At 41.3% G+C, this 16,966-nt stretch overlaps 1 protein-coding gene across 1 annotated transcript in view; it reads right to left on the bottom strand.

Annotated features, from left to right (window-relative positions):
- The window catches only part of RAB11FIP4 (RAB11 family interacting protein 4), a 73,469-nt gene extending 67,031 nt beyond the window's left edge, over positions 1-6,438 (bottom strand). Inside the window, exon 1 of the mRNA XM_075178067.1 lies at positions 6,104-6,438. Within this exon, the coding sequence (XP_075034168.1) occupies positions 6,104-6,262 (159 nt within the window). The 5' untranslated portion in view covers positions 6,263-6,438. The remainder of the gene's footprint in view (positions 1-6,103) is intronic.
- Positions 6,439-16,966: the final 10,528 nt, after the last annotated feature.

Raw genomic sequence — 16,966 nt, 5'->3', positions numbered from 1 at the left:
CATGTGGGAGAGGCCTGATTGGCATGTAAGGGACATGTGGGGGAGGCATGATTGGTATGTAAGGAGCATGTGGGGTAAGTCTGATGGGCATGTGGGGGAAGCCTGATGGGCACGTGGGAGAGGTCTGATTGGCATGTAAGGGGCATGTGGTAGAGGTCTGTTGGGCATGTGTGGAGGTCTGATTCACATATAAGGGGAATCTGGAGAGGCCTAAAGTGTATGTTAGGGGCATGTTGATAGGTCTAATGGGCATGTGGGGATCTGAGATTCATGTGAAGATGTCTGGGGGTCATGTGGGGGAGTTTTTAAATACATGTGGGATTAGCACAACTAGCAATCTACAAACTTTATATGGCCCCTTCCTGGAGATATTCCTGAGTTGATGCAGTTTACTAATCATGTTAAACCTCATGCAGCCATGGGGTCCATTGTGTACAACACTAGCTCTATAATTTGTTTAGAAACATTCATTACATTTGATATTTGCAGCTCTGTATCATGCCCCATATCCTGACCAGTGCCCCTCTCCCAGCATTATGCTGCCACCATCATCCTTCACAGTAGATATGGTCTTCTCTGATGATCTGTGTTGTCTTTGTGCCAACATATCCAAAAAGTTAAATCTTGGGCTCATCAGAGTGTAAGACATTTTTCCATCTGGATTTTAGTAATTTAATGTCTATTTTTTCTAAATTTAGACAGGTTTGGATGCTCTTTTTTGTTAAAAAGTATTTACATCACAAAATCACAAACACCTGCAATTTCAATAAGTATGTGTTTATATGTGTTTTATGGTTAGAGAAATGGTTGAAGGTAAGACGACAAAGGGATGTTAAAAATGGACCATATTCACTACACTACATTTATTAGTAGTGTACCACAGGGCCACTGTATTGGGTCCTGTGCTTTCCAAGTTCTTTATTAATGATCTTGTAGATTGCCTAGAATGTAAGTTGTCCATATTTGCTTATGACATTCAACTAAATAGGAATACTTAGCAACATGCTAAACAAATATTTACACAAAATTGTAAATTGAGCCGTGAAATGGCAGATAAAATGTAATGTAGATAAATGTAGATGTGTACACCTAGACTGTGGCATAGCTATGCTACTTACACATCAAATGGAATGCTATTGGGAAAAACTAAGTTAGAAATGACTTCAGAATGCTAACAGACAGAGAGTGAGCAGCAGCACTCAGTGCCAGGCAGTGGCTGTAAAAGCAAATAAAACCTTAGAATGCATTAAAAAGGGATAAATGCATATTCTGCAAACCTAGTATTACCATTTTATAAGTCACTAGACCACATTCAGAATATGAGTTCATGATTTTAATGTGAAACATGTAGAAATTTCAATTTCTACATATTTCATTCCCCTTCCCCTAGCCTTCACTCCCTTCATTCCCCTCCCCCTATCCATTCCTCCTTCCCTCCCTCCCTCCCTCCCCTGTGTCTCTCTGTCAGTCTACCCCACCCCTTAGATTGTACGCTCCTTTGAGCAGGGTCTTCTCTCCTCCTGTCTTCTCCACTTTTAACTCTGCTCGCCAGCTTCCCTGCCTTCCTCCTTGAGGACCCTCTTCTCCCGTCCCCTCTCGCTCCCTCCTCTTCCCCCTGGGGGTCTCCCTCTCATACGTGCCCCCCCTCCTTGGGACCATTGTTGGCAGACCTTCCCCTCTCCCCTCCCCCGCCCCTCTAGCTGTGCCTTGAGCTCACTGAGTTACTGTGATTATTGTTTACTGTACTGTGCTGTCTCACCTCGTATTGTAATTTCGTTTGTCCCTGTACGGCACCGCGGACACCTAGTGGCGCCCTATAAATAAAAATTAATAATAATAATAATAATAATAATAGAAGTATTAATGTAATAAAATCATTAAAATGTACATAAATGTGATAAATCATGAGCGTGAGGGGACTAGATGTATCAGTAAGTTCTTTTCTGCCATCAAGTTCTATGGTTTTATGTCCTAAAGCAATAATTAGCTGGACTGTGAATTACATTTGTAACCTTTCCACCATGCATATTTCCATCTGGGCCTGTAATTCGGCAAATCACTGAGAACAGCGTCTGCATGGAGCAACGTAGAGTGGCGCAAGGTTGATGTGTATCTATGTGTGTGGAAGGTGCACTAATATGCGTACAACACATGTCCACATATTCTGCAGTCAGCAAGTTAGGTATTTGTCTAAGAATGTCACTTTAGATGGCTAATGTATAGGAATGTGACCAGAAAGCAAAGATCTTCTCAACCCTTCTTCCTTCGTGTCCTCCTTTGTTCCACTATTGTTGATCCTTATCTCGATTAAGGATTCTGATCCTGTTTTTTGCTCCCACTTTATGTGTACAGGTTCAGCTTTTGCTACTTTACCCCCTTTTATTTCCCGTCTTCCTGTATAATCTCCTATGGTGCTGTTGACTCCATATGACGCCTTATAAATAACAGATAATAATTATAATAAGCCTCCCCCACCAACCCCTCTGACCACCAGCACTGCCCAAGAGCTTGCTTCCAAGGGCAAGATTGACAAGGTCTGATCTGAAATTACATCATCATCATCAGCAATCTTATTATGTACAGGGCACCACAGATTCTATGGCACCGGACATCGTCACAGAGATATGACATTTATGAATGCAGTAAGCATAATAACAGATATGAGGTTACAACTAGACATAACAATAAATGCATGGATGCAATTACACATAGCAGCAATGTGAGGTAGAAATGCAAGAATGAGTCGTACAATTCCGCCTACACTGATACAGGTGTGAATAATGTGAGTAAACAAATAGTACAGCACACAGTCATAATTCAGCATAAGACATGAAAGGGACATATTAATAATGGAGGCTCACACACTTCCTTTCCTCATCCATCCTACTGAGAGACTGCACTGACTAAGGCTGTCAATGATCACTGATAACTATAAAGCCACTACTCGCTTTTAATTATCCTGGACCTCTCTGCTGCATTTGACACTGTTGACCACTCACTTCTTATAAAACGACTGAATTTCCGAGGTGTTTAGAAGACTGTTCTATCATGGTTCTCACCCTATTTACCAAACCACTCCTTCAATGTTCCTTTCTCTGCATCAACCTTCTCGCTGCATCCTCTCCTATCAGTTGTAGCACAACAAGATTCAGTTCTAGGCCCTCTGGCCTTTGATATCTACAATACTTCTCTTCAAAAATGAATAAGGTTCTTTGGATTTCAGAATCAATTCTATTCAGGTGACACAAACGTTTTTTAGTTTGGATCACTTGCCGTCTATGTTGGCCCACATTTCACCTTGGATGTTCTCTAGCCACCACAAACGCAATTTTCAAAAACTGGGCTAATAATCTTCTCACCAGTCGGCAGAAGATACCTGACCTGACATCTGTTATTGCTGACAACACGACAATAAAAACGCCCCTAAAACTTGCATCCTCAGAAGTGTCCTCTTTTCCCACATACAATCTGTATCCAAATCCTGTTACATGTGTTTCTGAAACATTTCCAGAATATGCATGTTTCTCAATCAAGTATTTGCAAAAACTTTAATTCATGCGCTCATAATCTCCAGCCTTAACCTTTGCAGTTCCCTTGTTAATAGTCTTCACCTAACCAGACTTGCACCCTTACAATCTATTTTGAATACAGCGGCTATACTAATATTTCTCGCAAAATTGTCTTCTACTGCTGCCCTGCTCTCTCAGTTCTTTCATTAGTTGTCTGTTTAATGAATCATTTATAAAATAATTCTACTAACATGCAAAGTCATTAACAAACGTTCACCAAAATGTCTCAAAATGTCTTTTAACTCGCCCCCTCCGTTCTGCCCAATATCTACACCTCACACCCACACTCCTCACCTGCTTCCGTTGCCAGTTACAGGGCTTTTTTTTGGCTGCTCCCACTCTGTGTAATTCTCTACCTTATACAACAAGATTTTTTTCTTACACTACAAACATTTAGGTGTTCTTTGAAAATTCATCTCTTTAGGCAGCTTATGATATTCCTGAACCATCATTCTACCCAGGTTAATCTTATCTACCACTACTCTGCACAGTTCACTCAAAACTAACTTCAGTTTATTCTCTTTCTATGCTCAAACAACCATTTGTTCTTCAAACCAACGTTTATCATCAGCAGCAGCTATTTATATAGCGCCACTAATTCCGCAGCGCTGTATAGAGAACTCACTCACATCAGTCCCTGCCCCATTGGAACTTCTAGTCTAAAATCCCTATGTTTTTGGATTGTGGTAGGAAACCGGAGCACCCGGAGGAAACCCACGCAAACACGGGGAGAACATACAATCTTCACACAGATAAGGCCATGGGTGGGAATCAAACTCACGACCCCAGTGCTGTCATGCAGAAGTGCTAACCACTAAGCCACTGTGCTGCCAATGTTTCTATGTGACTGGATTGAAGCTCCGATAAGCACATTTCCCATTGTAATTTGGCTGAAGCAATAAGTAATATGTGACACTTATTTATCTATTTTTAACTATTTATCGGTTTGCTAACACCCAGGGATATATTTACTAAACCGGGTTTGACAAAGTGGAGATGTTGCCTATAACAACCAATCAGAATCAAGTTATGATTTATTTAATATATTCTACAAAATGACAGCTAGAATCTGATTGGTTGCTATAGGCAACATGTCCACTTTTTTTTAAACCCGCTGTTTAGTAAATATACTTTGCGGCATATTAATTAGTAGCAAAATGGCGATTTCATACATTATTCCTGTAATTGTAACATTGTAAATATATAAATGGAATAACAATAAATGAAGCATTTGTTCACATTTTATAAAAAAAATAAGAGCATTTGCATTTCTATCAGTTTCTGTTAATAATATTTTATAGAATTGTATCTGTATGGATTGTAAGACATTTTATTAATATTTGAATAATTGCTTTTTATAAATGCCTCCAACATAAGACTATGATCCATCACCGGACTTCACAACACAAAATTGCCACATGCAATAAACAGGCCTCGGGGGTAAATGTATCAATGTGCGCAAAACAATGCCTTTAAAACCATTGCCGCTTTAAATATTCCCTGCAAAGTCACCGATATTCGCGAGTTGCAAAATGGGCACATTGATACATGTACCCCCTGATGTCCCCTCACTATCCGATTAAATTGAGGGTCAACTAAGCAGTATTTTAGGAGAATAACTGAAAAGCTGAACTGAATGGAGGGGGGTGGTTCTCAAGTGTAAGTAGGTTGGTCTTTGATGGACGTTTTACTATTTTTCCCTGTGCATCTTCCATACTATCCACAAACCAGCAAATGCAAGCCCGTTTTAACCCCCCCAAGTCTGTGAAGTGGGCATGCATCTTGAAATTTTCAGGGCATATAATTAGACACATTCATTAAAAAAAAAGCAGTTCAATTAAGAGATATTGAAAGCAAAACAATCATGAACATTTTTTATATTCGCTACTTGTTGTATTTAAAGAATCCACTGTACAAGATAATTTAGCATAGCTATTGTAACTTGTATGTACACTGTTGGACACTTTTCTCTGTTTTTAATCCTCTTTTATTGTTCCCCTTTTGACTCAAAAACAAAAAGTTACTGGTAAAAGACAATTGATGTTTCACTATATACCTTTGTGTTCGAACAGCTTAAAAAAAAAAGGAAAGAGTCCATATTGTTTTGCATAAATGAACGTTGTTGACTTAGGGGGAGGAAGGGTTAAATATTAATGGATGTTGGACAGATAGTAATGTCCAAGGATTTGCAATTCACAAGAGTCTGGTTATTACATGATAATAATGCAAACTTGTAATGAATTGATAACATAATAAAACACATTATGGAGCATAATGAGAGGTCTGGTTATTATGTGTTTACTAGGTTATAACAGTGATATAACATTAGTAAGATATTACAAGACTTGTAATAATAAGGCAGTGCAGATCATGATAATGAGACAGCAATAAAATGACTGGTTTTCACAGGGTTAATGAGCTATAACTATACAATGCTTTATTAACGGCACATATAATTAAAGGTGAGATGACTGCAAGTCTGGTTATCACTGGGTTAATAAAGCCTATAACAATAATGGCATTCATCATCTCACCTCATCTCCATGAGCAAACTGCTGCCCCAGGTTTATGAAATGCTCCACCTTGATGACTCCATCAGCATCCTCATCGCACACGTCAAAGACCTCCTTGAGCTTCTGCACAAATTGTAGGACATGACCCTGGTCCTCTGGGCAGCTGCCTCCTCTTTCCATCAGGGAGACTAGACAGAAGAGAGACTGGATACAGCCGCCATCATCAGCTCCCCTCTATAGTACAATGTGTGACATCAAGAGCAGCCTGACAGAGGGAGGGAGGTGGGGGCAGAGAATGAGGGATAGAGGAGACCGATGGAGGGAGGTGTGAGCAGGCAGAGAGCAATAGAGGAGAGAGATGACAGGATGTGTGAGCACACAGAGAGAGAAACAGAGCGAGAGAGGGATAGAGGAGACCGATGGAGGGAGGTGTGAGCAGGCAGAGAGCAATAGAGGAGAGAGATGACAGGATGTGTGAGCACAGAGAGAGAGAAACAGACAGAGCGAGAGAGGGATAGAGGAGACCGATGGAGGGAGGTGTGAACAGGCAGAGAGCAATAGAGGAGATAGATGGAAGGTTGTGTGAGCACAGAGAGGAGAGAAAGACAGAGAGAGAGAGAGCAAGAGTAAGGGATTGAGGAGACTGATGGGGGGAGGTGTGAACAGGCAGAGAGCAATAGAGGAGATAGATGGAAGGTTGTGTGAGCACAGAGAGGAGAGAAAGACAGAGAGAAAGAGCAAGAGTGAGGGATTGAGGAGACTGATGGAGGGAGGTGTGAGCAGGTAGAGAGCAATAGAGGAGATAGATGGAAGGATGTGTGAGCACAGAGAGGAGAGAGATAAGAGTGGTGTGAGCAGAGAGAGAAAGGGTTAGAAGAGAGATGAAGGAGGTGGAGCAGAGAGAGAGGTATACAGGAGAGATGGAAGGAGGTGTGGGCATAGGGGGAGAGATGGAGGGAGGTGTAAGCAGAGAGAGGGGGATAGAGGAGAGAGGTAAAGGTGTGAGCAGAGAAACAGAGGAGAGAGATGGAGTGAAGTGTGAGCACAAAGAGAGAAAGAAATAGAGGGCAACAACAGAGGGAGGTATGAGCAGAGAAAGAGAGGAAGGTGTGAGCAGAAAGAGAGAGGGAGGTGAGAGATGAAGGGAGGTATGAGCAGAGAAAGAAAGGGATAGAGGAGAGAGAGGTGACGGCAGGTTTGAGCAGAGAGGGGGAGATGAGAGCAAAGAAAGAGGGATAGAGGAGACCGATTGAGGGAGGTGTGAGCAGGCAGAGAGCAATAGAGGAGATAGATGGAAGAATGTGTGAGCAGAGAGGAGAGAGATATGTGTGGTGTGAGCAGAGAGAGAAAGGGTTAGAAGAGAGATGAAGGAGGTGGAGCAGAGAGAGAGGTATACAGGAGAGATGGAAGGAGGTGTGGGCATAGGGGGAGAGATGGAGGGAGGTGTAAGCAGAGAGAGGGGGATAGAGGAGAGAGGTAAAGGTGGTGTGAGCAGAGAAACAGAGGAGAGAGATGGAGTGAAGTGTGAGCACAAAGAGAGAAAGAAATAGAGGGCAACAACAGAGGGAGGTATGAGCAGAGAAAGAGAGGAAGGTGTGAGCAGAAAGAGAGAGGGAGGTGAGAGATGAAGGGAGGTATGAGCAGAGAAAGAAAGGGATAGAGGAGAGAGAGGTGACGGCAGGTTTGAGCAGAGAGAGGGAGATGAGAGCAGAGAAAGAGGGATAGAGGAGACCGATTGAGGGAGGTGTGAGCAGGCAGAGAGCAATAGAGGAGATAGATGGAAGAATGTGTGAGCACAGAGAGGAGAGAGATATGTGTGGTGTGAGCAGAGAGAGAAAGGGTTAGAAGAGAGATGAAGGAGGTGGAGCAGAGAGAGGTGTACAGGAGAGAGATGGAAGGAGGTGTGGGCATGGGGGGAGAGATGGAGGGTGGTGTGAGCAGAGAGAGAGGGATAGAGGAGAGAGGTGGAGGTGGTGTGAGCAGACAAACAGATGAGAGAGATGGAGGGAGGTGTGAGCACAAAGAGAGAAAGAAATAGCAGGCAACAACAGAGGAAAGTGTGAGCAGAGAGAGAGAGGGGGGAACAGAGTACAGACATGGAGGGAGATATGAGCAAAGAGGGAGAGAGAGAGGAATAGAGTACTGTGATGGAGGGAGGTGTGAGTAGGTAGAGAGGACTAGAGTACAGAGATGGAGGGATGTATGAGCAGAGAGAGAAATAGAGACAAATCGAGGGAAGTGGAAGCAGAGAGCTAAATGCAGGGAAGTTTGAGCAGAGAGGAAATATATGGAGGAAGGTGTGAGAAGAGATAGAAAGTAGAGAGATGGAGCTAGGTGTGAGCAGACAGAGAGAGGAATAGAGTACAGAGATGGAGGGAGATGTGAGCAGAGATAGAGAGAGAAATAGACTACAGAGATGAAGAGAGGTGAGCAGAGATAGAGAAATAGAGTACAGAGATGAAGAGAGGTGAGCAGAGAGAGAGGGGGGATAAGTAAGTGAGATGAAGGGAGCTTTAAACAGAGAGAGAGAAGAAAGATATAGAGGATGGAATAAACAGAGAAATGTATGGAGGTGGAAGTATAGAGAGAAATGAAGGGGGTGTGAGCACAGAGAGGGATTCAGGAGAGAAATGGAGGGCGGTGTGTACAGAGAGAGATGTGTAGAGTATAAATATGAGGACAGGTGTAAGCAGAGAGAGGGAGGGATAGTGGAGAGAGATGGAGGGATGTGTGAGAAGAGTGAGATAGAGGAGAAAGATACGGGAGACTGTGTGAGCTAAGAGAGAGATGAGAGAGGAAGGGAGGTGTGAGGAGAGATTGAGAGGAGATATATTAAGGGGGTGTAAGCAGAGAGAGGAATACAGGAGAGAGATGGAGGGATATGTGGGCACGGAGAGAGAGATAGTGATAGTGATGGGGAAGTGAGATATAAGGAGGAAAAGAGGGAAGTGTGAGCAGATAGAGTGGAACTGAGAGAGATGGAGGGAGGTGTGAGCAAATAGAGAGGGATTGTGGGAATGGAAGGATGTGTGAGCAGATAGAGAGGAATTGAGAGAGATGGAGGGATGTGTGAGCAGATAGAGGGATTGAGAGAGATGGAGGGAGGTGTGAGCAAATAGAGAGGGATTGTGGGAATGGAAGGATGTGTGAGCAGATAGAGAGGAATTGAGAGAGATGGAAGGATGTGTCAGCAGATAGAGTGGGATAGAGAGAGATGGAGTGATGTGTGAGCAGATAGAGAGAGAATGAGAGTGTTGGAGAGATGTGTGAGCAGATAGAGAGGGATTAAGAGAGAAGGAGGGATGCCTGAGCAGATAGAGAGGGATTGAGAGAGATGGAGGGATGTGTGAGCAGATAGAGAGGGATTAAGAGAGAAGGAGGGATGTCTGAGCAGATAGAGAGGGAATGAGAGAGAAGGAGGGATGTGTCAGCAGATAGAGTGGGATAGAGAGAGATGGAGTGATGTGTGAGCAGATAGAGAGAGAATGAGAGTGTTGGAGGGATGTGTGAGCAGATAGAGAGGGATTAAGAGAGAAGGAGGGATGTCTGAGCAGATAGAGAGGGATTGAGAGAGATGGAGGGATGTGTGAGCAGATAGAGAGGGATTGAGAGAGAGAAGGAGGTATGTCTGAGCAGATAGAGAGGGAATGAGAGAGAAGGAGGGATGTGTGAGCACAGAGAGAGAGAAAGAGGAGAGAAATAGAGGGAGGTGTGAGCAAAGATAAATAAATGAGGTAGATTAAGTTTTGTAGGTGCATGGAGGGTGAAAGGAAGTGAAGAAAGAGGAAAAGAAACATGGTAGTGGAGAGCAGAGGAAATGAAGGGTGAAGTTATAGCTCAATATAGAAATGAGAGAGAGATAGATGAAATGCCACCTGACAGAAAAAAAATAGAGGTAGAGATTGGGAAGTAGGAGTGCAGAATGTGTAGAGGATAGAGTTAGGGTTATAGGAAGAATAACTAAGAAGAGATGGGTTGAGGAGGAATGGAATGGATGCAGGGGTCAGGAAGACAGAGAGTGAGTTAATAAGGTGGATGAACAGTGGGAGGTAGAAAATAAACTGGGAGATAGACAGTAGTAGTTATGGAGGGATGATGACATGTAGGGAAGTAGAACATGGGAGGAGAGGAAGAGAGAGATTGTGTTAGGTAGATGGGGGAGAAAGGATTTAAGGAAAGGTGGATGGAGGTAAATAAAGCAATAGAGGAAAGCTGTAAATATGGATCTAGGTGGAGGTGTAAAGAATGGAAGGAAGTCATGAGATGAAAAGTAAGTGATGATTGGGACAGGAAGAAATTGAGTTGGTGGCAGGAATAACTGTAGGAGAAGTTAAAGATGTATGTGACCTAATGAAGAATAGATAGATGGAGGGAGATGGAGTGTATAGGTTAAATGAGATGGAGAGTAGGTGGGTGGAAATATAAGTGAGCTGTAGGAAGGTGGAGATGAAGGGGAGGTGGAGTTGACAGGAAAGGATTGTGGAAGGAGGTGAAGATGGAGCGGTGGAAAGTGAAGTAATGAATGGGAGAAGTTGATTTAGAGGGAGATGACGAGTGGAAGGAAAGGAAATAGTAGGATAGAAAGGAATGAGGGAGACCACCAGAAAATATTTCCTTGAAAATGGAAGAGGACTGAGAGTAAGTGAAGTACATAGCAGAACATGTGAAAGAGAGAGATAGTGAAAGCTGCAGAGCGGAAAGTGTGAAAAATAAAATGTAGAGATAGATAAAAAAGGAACGGATAACGGGTAGATATAGAGGGAGTTGTAAAGAGCAGAAGGTATGGAGGATATAAGTAGAGATGGATGAAGATTGGTAATGGAAATAATTGAGGAAAGAAGAGTGAGATGGAGAGATGTAGACAGTTGATGGATGTGGAGAGAAATGATGATGAAGACAGGATGCATTGGAGGGAGTTGTACAGGGGAAGGAATGCGGAAGATAGAAGCAGACATTGCGAAAGTATTTTGAGAGTAGAGGACAGAAGGTGAAATAGAAGACGGTAGAGAGTAGAATAAAAACAAGATGAAGAGGAATGCTGTAAAGTAACAAGTAGGGATGGAGGGAAGAGGAGTTGATGGAGAAAGTTGGAGAGTTCAAGTAATAAAAATGAGAGTTAGATAAGGAAGGATTTAGGTGCGGTGATTAGGGTTAGAGATAGAGGAAAGTGGAAAATGTAATTAATGGAGGAAAGAGGTAGCGATAGAGGAAGGTAAAATGTGGAAGGGAAGGAAAAGTGGAGAAACAAATGATTGAGGGCACTCGGGATTTGAAGCAAGTGACTAAAGAGATGGAAATGGAAAGAGGTGAAGATCATAAGGTATGGTGGATAATGTAAGGGAATGTTTGAGATAAAGGTCAATAGGAAGGGATCAAAGAGACACAAGGGGATGGGACAGCGAGAATGAGAGAGGCAAAACATAAAGAAGGATAACCTCTAAAAGAACCCCTGCTATACTTTAGATCCATTAGCAGTGAAAATGATCAATGGCACCTCCATCCAACAGGGTTAGTATCTGAATTGGCATTTAACAAGGTTGCTCGCTGTTGACTCTAGTCTTTGCTTCGGTGATTGAACCCTTAGCTGTAGTTATTAGATCTCCATAAGATATACATGGAGGGCGGATATGGGAAAGTAATTTAAAAATGTAATTATTTGCAGATGATTTCTTCCTATTACACAACCCAGAATGTCCTTCTCAAATCTCTACAGTATAATGCAGAGGTATAGTGAAAACAAAATTAATTATTCCAGGCCCGAGGTCAAGCTCTATGAGGCCCCGAAAAAATCTGAAGAAGGTTGAAGAATCAATGGAACACGGAGAAATGGCAGGAAATGGAAGGCAGAAGAGGTGAGAGGTGGAGGTAGAAAACGAGAGGCGGATACTGGAAGGGGATTAAAATAAAAAAGTTCAGATGGAGAAGGAAGAAAATACAAAAAAGGAATAGATAGTATTTTTTAAATCTGAAAAAATACTCTTTATCCTAACTAAAAGTTGTGAAATTGAGATCTCTAAACCAAAGAATTGAATTTTTATTTGCTCCTAAAAAAATGTTATTATTGTTTTAAATGCATATGTAAAATGATAAAAAAAAAGCTTGGTGTACTTCATTGCTTCTACCAGGGCTGTTTATTGATTTGACAGACTGTCACAGACATACAATTTGGTAGCAAACAAACAAAGAGCAGATATGGAACACGCGACAGCTGTATGCTGGTCCTAGCTCTGATTCCTAGATTTCTGCTCTTCCAGTTGCTAAGAAACCAGAATCCAGTTTCTCGTCTCAAACCGTGAGCAGAAAACTGACTATTACCAGAGCGGAGTCTGCAGTAGTGATATAATGGCTTCCAATGTTCAGAAAATAGTTAAGATAAACCTGTGCAACGCCAGAACTATAATTTACACTTCTTCCTAGCTAAAAACATTGAATTTAGAAGATAGCCAGGACTGTCTGCAAGTGCAACTTTAATTAACATGTGTTTAGGATTTTTTTCTGTTACTTCAAGCTCTTATGTAATAAGATAATAAAACATTACTTTTCAGGTGTGCACTTAGGGAAAGGGGGAGGGGGGGGGGTTCCATTTGCCTGGAACCTCCCCACCACCACCTTATCGGGAATGTGATGCTTGAAGACCCAGGTTGGGGCACTTTATACTTCCGAGTGGATGGGCTCTCCCACTAAGACCAGCCATCGATTGTTTAGATAGTGTGCTCCACCGCTGTGTGTGCCTGCCCATCTCTACCCGCTGACAGCATGTGGGTACAAAGCAAGATCCATGGCAGCAAGCTACATCACCACAAAGCAGAAGGTAAGTGTCGGGGGAGAAGCTTTCAATGAAAGTGTAAGTGTGGTGAGAGGGTTGTAAAGGGCTCTTAATGTAGAGCTGGTGGGGGCGTGAGCTATTAGTTTAATGGTAGGGTAATGGTGGATGGGAGCTACTCATTTCTTGGTGGAGGCGATTTGTTTAATGGTGTAGATTATTTATGTGATGGGACTACTAATTTTATGCTAGGATATTTTGGGGGATATTCATTGAACATGGGGTTGAGTTTGGGGAGAAGGAGGACCATTGATTAAACAAGAACACTAATTGTTTAAATGCTGGGCTGTTTGGGGTAAACTTGTGTATTTATTAAATGTGTATAATATAAATTTAATGCTGGGGCAAGTAGGGGGGAAGTATGTCTATTTAATAAATGTGAATTTTAATAATTTAAGTTTGTGTATGTTTGGTGGATATAGATATATTTACTAAATGTGAATGTTATTAATTTAATGTTGGGGTTGGTTGGGAGGAAGATAGATCTATTTAATAAATGTGATGCTAATTTTTATTTATTACAGTATATATATTTTTATTTTTGCACAAACAAAGAAAAAAAATGATCTGAGTGGAAGGAGAGGGTTAAACAGTGGCCTCCTGGGGTCCATATAGCTTGGATATTTAATAGGTTGGTTGAAAACAATATATCTATATATATGCCCGAAATACATCGTGGGCTATTACCCATAGGATTGCTAAACAAACGGGATCTCATATACCTCTTATACAGAGGAAGACTGTCTGTAGATTCATTGACTTTCATCAGGTTTCACACTGCCGGATACAACGTGTGTAATAACTGTGAAGTTGTTTGGATCTCTCATTCATTAAGGAGACACACTGTTGCTGTATATATCTATACTAATACAGGATTTTATCTTATTTGTCTGTATGGAATGAGACGTTTCCTATACAGTACAATATGGAGTCAAGATGCTAGAGTCCGTTTTTTGTAGATCTTAAGGAGCACTCATTGGATACTGTGTATTTGTATTTTAACTATTAAAGGTGACATACTTAGAGATCTGTGTATACATTTATTCTCTATATGTATAGATATGTGAGATCTTGATGGTCTAATATTATTAAACTTGGATTATATGGTTAATAAGAGGTGAATTTGCACATTCATTCTTTTTCTCTCTTTATATCTATATATCTGCCAGATTCTATTAACTACTGCAGTAATAGGGAGTTCACTTAGCTATCAACAGCATATTTTGCTGCTTTAGGAATATGTCTAATCAGAGCGGATGTGTATTTGTCAGTGTCTGGAAGGCAACGGTGTAGAAGGGTATATGAGGGGCAGATTGGAAACAGGAAGTCAGTGACATTAAGGGGAAGATTCAATTGTAAAAAAAATGTCGTTCAGTTCAGTGTCCCGAAACGGCCTAGAGATACTATATTTTTTTGTGAAATACCATATAAAAACGGTAAAAATGCGCAGTCGCAATGTTTCTAAGAATATCACGGCTAATTAAATCTGCCCCTAAGTATTAAGTCCTGGATACATCGCCGGAAACTCAGAATTTGGGGGCAGTTCCACCAGATATGACGGAAAGAACTGTCCTGACCATAGTTTCTACAGCAAGATTTTGAAGATTTGGGATAAATCACATGGAGTCAAGTGGGGACCAAGTACCATGAGTAGAGCCCTTTATAAGCGTTTTTTGAACATAAAAAGAGCTCTTGGAAATTCTTTTCCATTCCTCCAGCTCTAAGTTCTTCCCCTTGTCTTCCTCCCATTTAAGCTCACAGCTATCTTTATCTGGTTGGTTGTGAGCTATTAGGAGTTGATAAAATGTAGTTATAAGGCCACTGAGATTTGACTTACATTTACAAAATGTCTCTAAGGAGGTTAGCTGACATAGTAAACTAAGTTGAGTTATACAGGTGTCTAATTTGCTAGAACTGGAGAAATGGTTATGCAGGATATGGAACTGAAGTTGGATATCCGAAAACTCAGGTAAGAGCTGCAGAGCGGCAATGTCAGGTAGGAACTTTATATTGTGCAGGGGCCAAGCCGTAAAGGATTTATGATCTTGACCTGGAGAGACGGCGGGGTTATTCCATAAAGGGGTCATCATGGGAAGGTTGCGTATAAGCTGATAAGTACACATGCCATATTCCCATAAGCTGAGAGAAACGTGTTGCTGGGGGGAAGAGACAAGGGCGGTGGTCTGTCTTTAATTGAGATCCACAGGAGAGTATATGGTGATAGCATATCTAAAAGGTTAGCTTCAATGTCCACCCATAGTCTTGTACGTGTAGTAGAGTGATACCCGTTTACACTGGCTGGAAAACCCGGGTTATTGCCGGGGTGAGCCCCGACACCCCAGGTCTAGGCTCAATGTGAACGGTAGTAGCTTACCTTATGCCTGGATTACATTATACATGCGTAAGGTCGCTTTAAAAGCATAATTTTCACCTTGGCCATTAGAAGTAATGTAATTTCCTCCTGTAGCTGTCGGACAGCAGCGCGATGAAATACTACCTATCTAATAAATGGTAAGTGGACATTTTTTCATTCTTTTTATTTTTTGCAGATCCATGTTCAGTGTGAACCCGGTCGACCCAAGAATTTGCCGGGGTCGGAGGCTCTGTCACCCGGCAATATCCCGGGTTCAATTTGTACCTATTGTTGCTGGATTGTCAGTTCAACTGGAAATGTGCACGGTGGGAACATTACTCCTTCCTAAAACCACGTTAGGTCCAGACCCTTTATTTTATTTTAACTTTTCCTTTTTCACCTAAAATACTGTTTATTAATGTCTTAAAATATATGAGAATGCCCCAACACAACAATAACCCCTGACTGAGGGAGTTAAGATAAGTGTAATTTAACATAAACCCGTAAAAGCAATTCTGCAATGAAAGGTTTAGGCCTTCATATGGGCCAATATTTTGCGGAAAACTAGGACGAGCTTCACACCATCCGGCGCACATCAAAGTACATGTCCAATCTGCACTCTCGGCAAACACGTCCGTGAACTAGAACTGCGATTAGGTTTCTGGACAGATGGAAGAATTTAAAGTTACACTGTACAGCGTATTCGAGAACAATAGAGAGAGAAGAAATTGTGTTCAATAAATTATCCAAAATTAAAAATAATATCCTTTATTGTTATGCATTAAAAACAATTATAGCTGAAATAATAAAAAAAAAGTGATAATGGAGTGTTGAAATAAGAAATGGAACACAGATAAAAAGGTAATAAAACTACCCAGCTGCATCGCTGTTTGAATGTTCCTGTTTTATAGTAATCCACTCATATACAAGTGTGATCATTAAAGGCCAGTCCTTTATCCACCATTTGTCTCCTTTGTTACATTATTTAGTTGGTACCACGCTAAGTTATATAAAGGACTATGAACACCCTATAAGATTATTTTTGGTTCAAAAAGCTATATAATGAACAGTAGCTCAGTATAGATGTGATGTGTGTACCTTAATAAAGATTCCAATATTAGATTTATTATTATTTCACAATTGAGGGGTAATGTGGATATAGGTATAATAAATCATCCTTTATGGGGTATCAAATGAATCAATATATAAACGCATCGAAGATGCCAATGACTGTTGTATTTAATCTATACAATCGGCTTGATTAACCACAATGGTACAGTTGTAAAATGCTGCTAACAATTGTAGCCTTTACATGCCCTATTGACTGTCACAATCCATACAAAACTGCAACTAATTTAATACTGTACGACATCTAGTGTTTCATCCAATCAGCCGTAATGATAATCCTGATAGATACATTACACTGTCTTAATAGGTTGTAAAGTTTACAAGAATGTAACTAAATCCCAGCCCATTAGATTCCCTGCAGATGGGCTGTCTACCAAGGATTTGTTGATACAATTTTCTATTGATAAATCCTGAATTAATAAATCGGTAGTAGCACCTCACATTTACCAAAATGAGGGATAAAAACCATAGTCCCAACTACTCCTCTGAACCATATATCTAAAATGAGCTGGATATTAATGATTAGAACATGCACCAACAGCGAGCACGGCGTCCGACCAACACGCGTTTCGCTATAGGC

The sequence above is a fragment of the Mixophyes fleayi genome, chromosome 6 (assembly GCF_038048845.1).
Source record: "Mixophyes fleayi isolate aMixFle1 chromosome 6, aMixFle1.hap1, whole genome shotgun sequence".
In the NCBI taxonomy this organism is placed as follows: Eukaryota; Metazoa; Chordata; class Amphibia; order Anura; family Limnodynastidae; genus Mixophyes; species Mixophyes fleayi.
Note: the sequence above shows the minus strand (reverse complement) of the source record. Positions and strands in the feature narration are given on the sequence as shown.